Raw genomic sequence first — 12,154 nt, 5'->3', positions numbered from 1 at the left:
TTTATCATACAATTTCAAACCGGTTTCCATTTATTTTAACATATTTTAACAGTTAGTGCTGCAAATAATTTTTCCTTACTTTTATTTAATCTTGAATAGCCTACATTTGTATTACCTACTATTCTGTTTTAGCTACAAGATGCATCACTACTGTAAGCCTGCCCTGGACCTGTAGCTACTTGCATTTATTAAAGTTCAAGTTTGTTTCCATTTCTTACCAGACACTTGAAAACATGCCCTCTCAGCTGTGTGGCTCGTATTTTCCCCTCGTCTCCCTATGACACTGTTCTCCATGTTTAGAATAGCTCTTGACATTATATTCCTTCAGAACGGCGACTTTGTTCTTGCATATCAGGCAGGGAGCATTTCCATTGAACTCTACAAAAAATACTGCAATGTCCATCTTTCTCCATCAATAAATTATTTTGCAGGCCGGATTACATTATATTTCTCACATCATGTCGCGGGCCGGATGGAGGGGTGTGGCGGGCCGGAAATGGCCCACGGGCCGTGAGTTTGAGACCCCTGGGGCCTCATTTATCAAAGAGCGTGTAAATAAAGGTGTAAAAGATGGCGTACGACGAAAACGAGAAAAGGGCGGACTGCCGCGTACGACGAGAATATTTACACGCTTTTCTGATCTATCAAACATGGCGTACACGCTGCTGCGCCCATTTCTCAATGATGGTCCAGTCCCAATGTCCACCCTTGCAGACTCACAAACTTAAGGGCGCGCTCCCGCGAAGTCCGTGAGGGCTTAGGGGTGTCCCAATGTCAAATCGGCAAGTGCATGACGGCTCTCTGGCAGACATTTTGAGCCCTTTATGGCCCCTTACCGTAAGTCTGCACTTCTGCAGACTTCGCCTAAGGGAATTACCCACAGTTCATATCGTTGTGACGTGAAACACGGGGTTACCTGAAGAACAGCCAATAAACAAGCACGGACAGATCAACCAACCCTAATGTTCACGTTACAAAACAAAATATGTTTTCATGTTTTCAGCTGGACTTGCTTATCTGCACAAGTAGCCTTATAATTATTTTGGTTTCATTATTTTTAAGTATGGGTTATTAACCCCATGGGTTTGTATAATGTGATTTGTGTAAAAATATGTAGGCTATGGTTATAAATTACATCGATTTCTGTTGCTCTAAATCATATGATTTCCCAGTTAAAAACAGTATGACATTAATCACCCATTTCGGTGCAGTGTTCTTTGAATTGAGATTTCCAACATGAATATGGAAAGAGTTGTGAGGTGCAGGAATGTGTATTGTCATTCTTAAATAAATACTTTTGGATTCATCACAAACAGCGAATCACAGGCAGTAATGTAGTTCGCATATCACCACAAAATGAAATTATTTCAACAAGTTGAACAGACATGTTTTGTGGGTAACACAGAGTTCGGGTAATTTAAAGGGGATTTGACTCAGCCCAAAATTAATTTACATTAAGGCCTACAAAAAAATATAAATGATAAAAAGCCCCACACCCACAATAGTAAGAAATGTGTTTTCACGTCAATGTAAAGTGCTGTCCCATTCCTTTTTATACCAATTTGAGCCCTTGCAGCCTCTCATACTCAACCACTTTACCAGGTGACGTCAATAAGTCTGTGAGGGCTCAGGGCTTGAGGGTTTAGGGGGGACATTGGGACTGGGCCGATAAATCCCACGGTGTCGTAGAAGAGAGCGGACGTGCACACGCCTCGTGTTCCGCCCTCTCCACGCCCAAATTCAACCATATATGGTCAAAACTATGACAGTGCACAACGTGGTTCCCCGGAAGGAACCGACATAATATAGCGTGGAGCAAAGGCAAGACAATTACATTTATGGAAAAACGCGGAAAGAAGAGAAACTTTTCGGAGACGGAGGTGCATGTGCTTGTTGGTGAGGTCCACGCGAGGAAAAAAATCATCTTCGGAAGGTATTTGTACTAGCCTACCTTTGTCTGATTGCTCCTACAGTTTAGGTAGCCTACTGTACGTTTCGTGCATCCTGTATTTGGCGTAGGCTACACGGACATGCTGTATTATGTGGCTGTGAGGAAAGCAAACATTCTGTGGTAGGCTATGATTGATTTAGGACCAAAAACAGGGAACGATAACACAGATGATCACTTCATAATGTTAGACCACATTAAACATTTTCCCCTCTGGGAAATTAAGACTCATCTAAATCACCCGGTAAATCACACTTAAGCATTTATTTGGCTTCCAACAGAAAAACATATCAAATGAATATGGCTATACAATGAAATGTTTAATGCATAATAAAGTTTACAGACAAACTCAAAGAAAATGACTGAAATTGTTTCTCCAGACTCTGACGTGGGGTGGGACTCAGAGGAGGGGGAGTCTGCAGTGGTCCTTGACCTGACGGTCGTGCCCCCGCCGGTTGCAGCCTCCACCTCCAGCGCCACGACCTCCAGTGCCTCCAGCGCGCCGGCCTCCACCTCCAGTGCCATCTCCAGCGCCTCCGTCTCCGTCTCCACCGCCCACGCCTCCACCTCCGGCTGCCAGCGTCCCTGCCTCAAGGGTCCCTGAGGGCTGGGCTTCCTCTCAGACGCTGTGCTGGAGGCCCAGACGGGGACCCTAGAGGCCCAGAGGGAAATGGCAGAAGGGATTGGGGGCAGTTGTGCAGCAGTTGGTGGAGGTCACCACACTACACCACCAGAGCCAACAGGACATCCTCACTGCACTTCCTTCCCTCACACATGCTGTCACGGACCTCACACTGTCACTCACTACCACACTCACGGACCTCACACAGTCACTCACTACCACACTCACAGACCTCACACATTCACTCACAAACGCACTCACACACCTCACACAGTCACCCACCAACAGACAATAAAATGGTAACAATGTGAACCTTAGGCGCTTTGGCCCCGCTGGTAAACCTCATGACGGGGAGGGGGCTGAGGGCTTGGGTCCTCATTTTGTGGTGGGGTCTTGACTGGTTCTCATTCTTATCAGCTTTGAATATGTATCTTGCCAAACATAACACAGGATGATGCACAAGGAGGGGACATATACCTAGTGAAAGTACTATTGGTTGCTAGTAAAAAGACAATAACGAGGGCTTGGTATAAGGTGGAACCCCCAACCAAGGAGCAGTGGCTGGGTGTTGTGGAAGAGATTTATGTTATGGAGAAGTTCACGCATGCATTGAAGATGCAGGAAGGAAAGTTTGAAGGGAGATGGGAAAAATGGATGGATTATAGAAGGAAGTGTGATGATACCACTAATATTAAAATTGTAATATTTGAGTAAGAGAAAATAGCTGCATTGTGACTTGATGGAAGTACCCATAAGCTGCTATTGTTAGTTTTTATTGTGTTTTTTGTTTTATTGTATTGTCGTTGTATGGATGGAAAATGCTAATAAAGATTAAAGTTTAGAAAAAAAAGAATATGTATCTTGGCTATGCACTCACCAACAAGACAGTCGTCACGCGCAGCGCCTGCCTCCAGTCTAGCCCTACCCTGCTGTGCGCCAGGATGAATGAGTCATGCGTGGAGCCAGGCCACCGTGCCACTACACTTGTGATGAGCATGTCGGCGTCACATATGATTTGGCTATTTATAGTGTGCACATTTTTGCGATTCACATAGACGTATTCATTCACTGATGGTGCCCTTATCAATATGTGGGTGCAGTCGCCATCGCCGCCACCTCTTTGGAGTTCTATCTCGGCCAGTAGGCCGAGTAGCACCGGATTCATTTAGGCTCGCATTACGCACAGGAGGACTGTCATTTATATGCTTACCAAACAGCAAACGGGTCCACATGATCACATATTAATGACAATCTAATTGGTCAACTATTGCTGTTTGATGGAGTGCCTGCATTAGGTGTGTGACATATTGCGCAGAAAGGTTTGGGACAGCGCATAGGTTCAGTTTGGGGAACAAATCCATATCGGACCATTAATGAGCCGGTTAGAGGACACGATCTTGCATTGAGATAGGCTACATGTTTGTGCTGAATTGGGCTATTAGCCTACATGATTGTGCGTTTATAAACTCTCGCTCTTCCCCTCTCCATCAAACATTGTAATTCACCGACGCACCACCGGCGTCGCCAGTTCCCCGTGTTCAAAAAGGGTGTAAAAACCCGTCTAAATCGGTACGCCGAGTCAAGAGGTGTCGTACAAAAGCGTGTAAAAAGGCGACTAAATATACGCCCTTTTTGCTTGATAGATCGCGCTGTGGGGGGAGAAGAGGGCGTACGCCTGAAATCGCGGAAAAGACCGTGTAAAAGAAGGCGTACCTCAATGATAAATGAGGCCCCAGGGTGTCTCTGCGAGTCGCCATTGTTGTTTGTGTTTTCGTATTTTCCACCTTTCCGCGCTCCTGTTCCAGTATTGACTCTGGCTTCTGATTGGTTAAAATGGCCTTTCTGTTTGAAGTTATGGATGACTTTATGTTATCATCAGTGTAACTGCTTTAGCCACTGACCGCTACCATTAATGTTATAGCTGCTGCTAGTTGTTGTGAGCTCATGAGCTAACTGGCTATCCCGCTCTTATTGTGCTGGATTAGCATTGGAAGCACTGGAACTGATGTGTCCAGGAAACAAGACCTATCTTTATTTATCAGACATTATTTCATGTCATTTCAATTCACAGCTATTTCAGTGGCGTAACTAGCTTCCGTCCTACCAGTCCTGAACAGAAACAAGCCAGCCACGCACATAAGCCAGGCTGGACCTGGCCTGGTTCAATTGTCACAGCAGAGGTTGCTTAGAGACAGCAGTCACTTGGTTTCTCCATTTATTTAATGTCCATCAGTATCACACAGGTATAAAATTGGGTAACTTTTTTATTATTATTTAAAATCTACCTTGTTCTTTCCCCCCAGCTCGTAGCCAACATGGTGTTATACCTGTGTGCTGTCACCGTGGGTGTGATGTCATATTATATGGCGGACAGGAAGTACCGCACAGCCTTCTTGGAGGCACGGCAGTCCCTGGAGGTCAACCTCACCCTGGAGGAGCAGAGCACCCAGCAGGTGAGTGAGTGTGTGTGTACATGCGTGTGTGTGTATGTGTTAGTGTGTGTGTTTGTGTGTGTTTGTATGTGTTTGTATGTGTTCATGATGAAATTGAGGAAAAAAGAGAAAGTGAATTTGAGTAGACTGGGACATTGACACACACACACACACCTGTGGTGCTCTCAGTGGTGACCTGTACGCTGGAACACCCAGCTCTAATTGCGGTGTGTTTTCCCTGGCTGTGTGCTAACAGGCTGATTAGAGACCTTGTTGTTGTCATCACAGTGGAGGTGCAACGTTCTACGAGGGTTCTATTGATGTCTGCTGTACATGGAGGGGAACACATTAGTACAGTAATACATGAGCAATTTAGGATCCAGTGATCTGTATTTGTCATATGTATGCACATGGGAAATAAATATGGGTTATCAAGAACCCTGAATCCTAGATTGCCCATAGGACATTGTTCCTCTGTGTAGTCAACCTCAATATCAATCAGCCTCAGCCTGGCAGTGTGTATTTTATAACCTAATAGACCAGCAATGGATGTGAAAGAGAGTTTCAGAGCGAGAGAGAGAGACTTTCAGACAGAGAGAGAGAGAGAGAGAGAGTTTCAGAGCGAGAGAGAGAGAGTTTCAGACAGAGAGAGAGAGAGTTTCAGAGAGCGAGAGAGAGAGAGAGTTTCAGGGAAATTTCAAATTTGCTTGTGGACAGAGACAGATGTCACTAGAGTGTAACTTTGGCAGATTTCTCTACTCCGCCGATCATCATCACATTGAGAACTACAGCTTTAAACTAGATCACCTTCTGTCAGTTATTATTATTATCATCCCTCAGTTCCGGCCCGCCTGTCATGGCTGCATGGCATCGATTATAGTGAGGGGGTATGAACATAGTGATCTAGAGAGAGAGAGGGAGGGAGAGAGTCATAGAGGATGAGATGGAGAGAGAGACACAGCGACTGAAGAGATTGAAAGAGAGAGACAGAATTCCCAGAGTGCCATAGCAGTAGGGGCTACTGGGAGACGGGTGCAACCAGCCAATCAGAATACACCCGACTGCTTGGCATTACCACGGCGACAAGTTCCTGCCGGCAGTGCTTGGAGAAATCCCAAACACGCATCTCCTCTGCTTGCTCTGCTCTGCTATTTCTGTCTGCCATTCAGCGCACGCCACATAGCTCCATGTCGTCAACGCACAAACATATCCTGTCCTTTGTTCTTACCTCCCTTTTTGTCTTCTCTTCCCCATGCTGTTCATCTTCCGAACACACACACACACACACACACACACACACACACACACACGCGCGCGCCCCTGAGCTCAAGACTCCCAGACCTCCAGACCCTAAGCCACTTGAGACATAATAATAATAATATTTATTAATTAATATTAAAGCATTACATCGCGATATTTGGACCTTTACAAACATGTCTGGTGCTAATTCTCCAATTACATTTACTAAAAGTAAGCTGAATTGTCCAAACAGTCTACTCAGAAAGATAATACATTGACATTTATTACCTTTTAAAACTCGCGCCCCGGGACGCAGCGTTCAGTCGTGACGTTGTGCTTAAACAACACAGTAGTAGCTAACTGTTCCGGCGTCTATGGATATCATGCGTTTTTTATCTTAATGATATCATGGCAGAGGTGAGAAAACCGAAGTGAAACATCAAGGAGGAAGCCAGAAAGAGAAAAAGACAATCTGATAACTTTACGAATCTGATAACTTTACGACAGTACGACAGTGCACTTACTCGCAGAGCCTGTGGGGGCGCAGAAAACCAGAGAAAACTCTATGTATTGCTTTAATATTAATATTATTATTGTTATTATGAAATAAAACTTTATTTGCATAGCACCTTTCATACATAGACAACCAGACGTCAAGACAAGGTCAAGGTCAAGGTCAAGGCCAAGGTAAAAAAAAGCCAGTGAAAACAGGCTGTTCCAGAGCTTTGGGCCAGCCACCGCAAAAGCTCTGCTACCTTGGTCTTAAGTCTCGATCTAGGGACTGTTAAAAGAGTCTCGGAGGAGGACCTCAGGGTTCTAGATGTCGCACGAACTTGAATCAGTTCAGCCAGATATTGCGGGGCCAAACCACGTAGAGCCTTAAAAATAAACATTGAAAAATGAAAATTAATTTTGAGCGACAAATCGGCTCCGTGGTTAAAGGAGTAGTAAAGGGAAAATGCACCTTGAAAAATCATTCAAAAACATGTTAAACTCTTGATTTCAAAGACAAGTAGCTCACCTCGGTGAGTTTCTTGTCTTTGAAATTGAGAGTTTAACATGTTTTTTGAATGATTTTTCAGGAGAGACCAGAGGGTCAAAGAGAACCTTGGGTCACCCAATGTTATTGGAGACAAGGTTGGAAATGTACCTGGTTTTGGCTGCCTTCACAGCTCTCTGAAACTCCATTACACAGTCCTGCAGAATCCCGAACGAGACAGCTTGTCCTTTTTTCTTGTCCTTTTGTCACTTTCTCTCAGCACGCCTACAAGAGCGTCTGAGCGCACGGATAGAGTCAGTAATCCACGGTTCAGAGCGTGTCTTGGGACTTCTACTCCTCAAGGGGGCGACAGAGTCCAGTATAGAGGTGCAAGTGGAACTAAACAGCGCCACAAGCTCGTCCACACTGAGCGCACCAAGGCCATCCACATTCGAGAGGGTAGAGCCATCGACAGCTGCCGAGAAAAGCGCTGAGATGTCTGAGTTTATCACTCGAAAAAAGGACGTGAGGGGGCAACAGTGCATGGGACAACAGCAGTGAATAGAACAGGCATGTGGTCAGAAATACAGGCGTTATCACATATTTCATTAACACAGACAGTAAGGCCATGTGATCACACCAGGTCCAGCATGTGGCCTTTATTATGCGTCGGTCCCGAGACCCACTGAGTGAGGCTGAAGGAATCAGTCAGAGCCAGGAGGCCGGAGGACTGGATTCACAGCAGATCCTCACTCCCGCGCCGCCTGTCTCCGTGTGTAGGAGGAGCTGCTGCTGTCTATCCTGCCCAAACACATAGCGGACGAGATGCTGCAGGGCATGAAGAAGCAGGCCAATCAGAACGAGGCTCAGCAGCAGCAGTTCAACACCATGTACATGTACCGCCACGAGAACGTCAGGTCAGCCTCCGCACAAACACAGCTGGACATGAGAGAATAGTAGAGACGCTGAAACGGACACATCTGAAGTCATTCTCCCTGGGAAAGATCCTTCCTTTTGGAATGTAATTTTTTTAATTGGTAATCAGTTCTGTGTGATTAGTATTACCTACGCCTTGGGATGAAGGTCCTGTTTTTTCTTCTTTTTCTCTTTGCATCCCACCTCTCTCCTCTCTCTCTGTCTCGCTCTCTCTCATTCTCTCTCTCTGTCTCTGTCTCTCTCTCTCTGTCTCTCTCTCTCTGTCTGTATCTCTCTCTGTCTCTCTCTCTCTGTCTGTATCTCTCTCTCTGTCTCTCTCTCTCTGTCTCTCTCTCTCTGTCTCTCTCTCTCTCTGTCTCTCTCTCTCTGTCTGTATCTCTCTCTGTCTCTCTCTGTCTCTCTCTCTGTCTCTGTCTGTATCTCTCTCTGTCTCTCTCTGTCTCTCTCTCTCTGTCTGTATCTCTCTCTGTCTCTCTCTGTCTCTCTCTCTCTGTCTGTATCTCTCTCTGTCTCTGTCTCTCTCTCTGTCTCTCTCTCTCTGTCTGTATCTCTCTCTGTCTCTCTCTGTCTCTCTCTCTCTGTCTGTATCTCTCTCTGTCTGTGTCTCTCTCTGTCTCTCAGTATCCTGTTTGCTGACATCGTTGGGTTCACCCAGCTCTCCGGAGCCTGCAGTGCCCAGGAGCTGGTCAAGCTGCTCAACGAACTGTTCGCCCGCTTCGACAAGCTGGCAGCTGTGAGCACCTGTCCCCCTCTGTCCTGTCTCTCCCTACCTACGTCTCTCTGTCCCCCTCTGTCCTGTCTCTCCCTACCTACGTCTCTCTGTCCCCCTCTCTCCTCAGGGTCTCCTGTCTCTCCCTACCTACGTCTCTCTGTCCCCCTCTGTCCTGTCTCTCCCTACCTACGTCTCTCTGTCCCTCTCTCTCCTCAGGGTCTCCTGTCTCTCCCTACCTACGTCTCTCAGTCCCCCTCTGTCCTGTCTCTCCCTACCTACGTCTCTCTGTCCCCCTCTCTCCTGTCTCTCCCTACCTACGTCTCTCTGTCCCCCTCTTTCCTGTCTCTCCCTACCTACGTCTCTCTGTCCCCCTCTGTCCTGTCTCTCCCTACCTACGTCTCTCTGTCCCCCTCTCTCCTGTCTCTCCCTACCTACGTCTCTCTGTCCCCATCTGTCCTGTCTCTCCCTACCTACGTCTCTCTGTCCCCCTCTCTCCTCAGGGTCTCCTGTCTCTCCCTACCTACGTCTCTCTGTCCCCCTCTGTCCTGTCTCTCCCTACCTACGTCTCTCTGTCCCCATCTGTCCTGTCTCTCCCTACCTACGTCTCTCTGTCCCCCTCTCTCCTGTCTCTCCCTACCTACGTCTCTCTGTCCCCCTCTCTCCTGTCTCTCCCTACCTACGTCTCTCTGTCCCCCTCTCTCCTGTCTCTCCCTACCTACGTCTCTCTGTCCCCCTCTCTCCTGTCTCTCCCTACCTACGTCTCTCTGTCCCCCTCTCTCCTGTCTCTCCCTACCTACGTCTCTCTGTCCCCCTCTCTCCTGTCTCTCCCTACCTACGTCTCTCTGTCCCCCTCTCTCCTGTCTCTCCCTACCTACGTCTCTCTGTCCCCCTCTCTCCTGTCTCTCCCTACCTACATCTCTGTCCCCCTCTCTCCTGTCTCTCCCTACCTACGTCTCTCTGTCCCCCTCTCTCCTGTCTCTCCCTACCTACGTCTCTCTGTCCTTCTCTCTCCTGTCTCTCCCTACCTACGTCTCTCTGTCCCCCTCTCTCCTCAGGGTCTCCTGTCTCTCCCTACCTACGTCTCTCTGTCCCCCTCTCTCCTCAGGGTCTCCTGTCTCTCCCTACCTACGTCTCTCTGTCCCCCTCTCTCCTCAGGCCGTCCTGTCTCTCCCTACCTACGTCTCTCTGTCCCCCTCTCTCCTGTCTCTCCCTACCTACGTCTCTCTGTCCCCCTCTCTCCTGTCTCTCCCTACCTACGTCTCTCTGTCCCCCTCTCTCCTGTCTCTCCCTACCTACGTCTCTCTGTCCCCCTCTCTCCTGTCTCTCCCTACCTACGTCTCTCTGTCCCCCTCTCTCCTGTCTCTCCCTACCTACGTCTCTCTGTCCCTCTCTCTCCTCAGGGTCTCCTGTCTCTCCCTACCTACGTCTCTCTGTCCCCCTCTCTCCTGTCTCTCCCTACCTACGTCTCTCTGTCCCCCTCTCTCCTGTCTCTCCCTACCTACGTCTCTCTGTCCCCCTCTCTCCTGTCTCTCCCTACCTACGTCTCTCTGTCCCTCTCTCTCCTCAGGGTCTCCTGTCTCTCCCTACCTACGTCTCTCTGTCCCCCTCTCTCCTGTCTCTCCCTACCTACGTCTCTCTGTCCCCCTCTCTCCTCAGGGTCTCCTGTCTCTCCCTACCTACGTCTCTCTGTCCCTCTCTCTCCTCAGGCCCTCCTGTCTCTCCCTACCTACGTCTCTCTGTCCCTCTCTCTCCTCAGGCCCTCCTGTCTCTCCCTACCTACGTCTCTCTGTCCCCCTCTCTCCTCCTCTCTCCTCAGGCCCTCCTGTCTCTCCCTACCTACGTCTCTCTGTCCCCCTCTCTCCCCCTCTCTCCTCAGGCCCTCCTGTCTCTCCCTACCTACGTCTCTCTGTCCCCCTCTCTCCTCAGGCCCTCCTGTCTCTCCCTACCTACGTCTCTCTCGTCTCCTCTTTGTCAGGAACATGTGGTTCACATGTATTCACTTTGACACCCTCTTTACCGTCCACCTCACGTTCCTCTCACACGCTCAGATATTTTACTACAAACAAACATGAACTCGCTCACATGTTAGTTAGTTAGTTAGTTAGTTAGTTAGTTAGTTAGTTAGTTAGTTAGTTAGACGTTTTATTGTCCCCTTAGGGAAACTGGTGTGCTGCGAGAACACATCACGCAAGGCATCATACATACACACACATACACACACATATCACATACACACACATATCACATACATATCACATACACACACATACACACACATATCACATACACACACATAAACACACATATCACATACACACACATATCACATACACACACATACACACACATATCACATACACACACATCACATACACACACATACACACACATATCACATACACACACATACACACACATCACATACACACACATCACATACACACACATACACACACATCACATACACACACATATCACATACACACATACACACACATATCACATACACACACATACACACACATATCACATACACACACATACACACACATCACATACACACACATATCACATACACACACATACACACACATATCACATACACACACATATCACATACACACACATACACACACATCACATACACACATATCACATACACACACATACACACACATATCACATACACACACATATCACATACACACACATACACACACATATCACATACACACACATATCACATACACACACATACACACACATCACATACACACACACATCACATTCATACACACACACATCACATACACACACATATCACGTGATCTCCCTCTCACAGCTGTATTCAGTTAGTTACGCACCCTTCACTGAGTGGAAACCCCGTCAAATGCAACATTAAACCCAACGTGAAGCGAATCGCAGGCGAAAAGAAAAAGTGTAACCTACTAGTCCTACCAGACCGCCATCGCAACATTGCTGCATCACGACGCCGAACTGTCGACTCGTCGTAATGAGCGCCTCGCTGCAGGGCGCACCCTCCTCGCCCTCCTCGCCCTCCTCGCAGTTTCGTCGCGGCCGCCTCGCATCTCTCTCATTGAGCACCGCGGCGTCGGGGCACCTGGAAGTTTCGGGGGGCGCTCTGCGCAATTTGGTGCAGACTCCCTCTCTCACGTACGCACGCGTGTCATGTGATCTCCCTCTCTCGCGTACGCACGCGTGTCATGTGATCTCCCTCTCTCGCGTACGCACGCGTGTCATGTGATCTCCCTCTCTCGCGTACGCA

At 47.8% G+C, this 12,154-nt stretch overlaps 1 protein-coding gene across 1 annotated transcript in view; it reads left to right on the top strand.

The window, feature by feature from the left end:
- LOC311321569 (adenylate cyclase type 3-like) overlaps positions 1–12,154 on the top strand; it is a gene marked incomplete at both ends in the record, with an annotated part of 41,144 nt that overhangs the window by 5,705 nt on the left and 23,285 nt on the right. The window contains 3 exons of the mRNA XM_084453564.1: positions 4,874–5,023; positions 8,001–8,137; positions 8,778–8,889. Of these exons, the coding sequence (XP_084309690.1) occupies positions 4,874–5,023; positions 8,001–8,137; positions 8,778–8,889 (399 nt within the window). The remainder of the gene's footprint in view (positions 1–4,873; positions 5,024–8,000; positions 8,138–8,777; positions 8,890–12,154) is intronic.

The sequence above is a fragment of the Borostomias antarcticus genome (genome assembly GCF_949987555.1).
Source record: "Borostomias antarcticus genome assembly, chromosome: 19".
Classification (NCBI taxonomy): domain Eukaryota; kingdom Metazoa; phylum Chordata; class Actinopteri; order Stomiiformes; family Stomiidae; genus Borostomias; species Borostomias antarcticus.
This window is presented reverse-complemented; position numbering and strand designations above follow the sequence as displayed.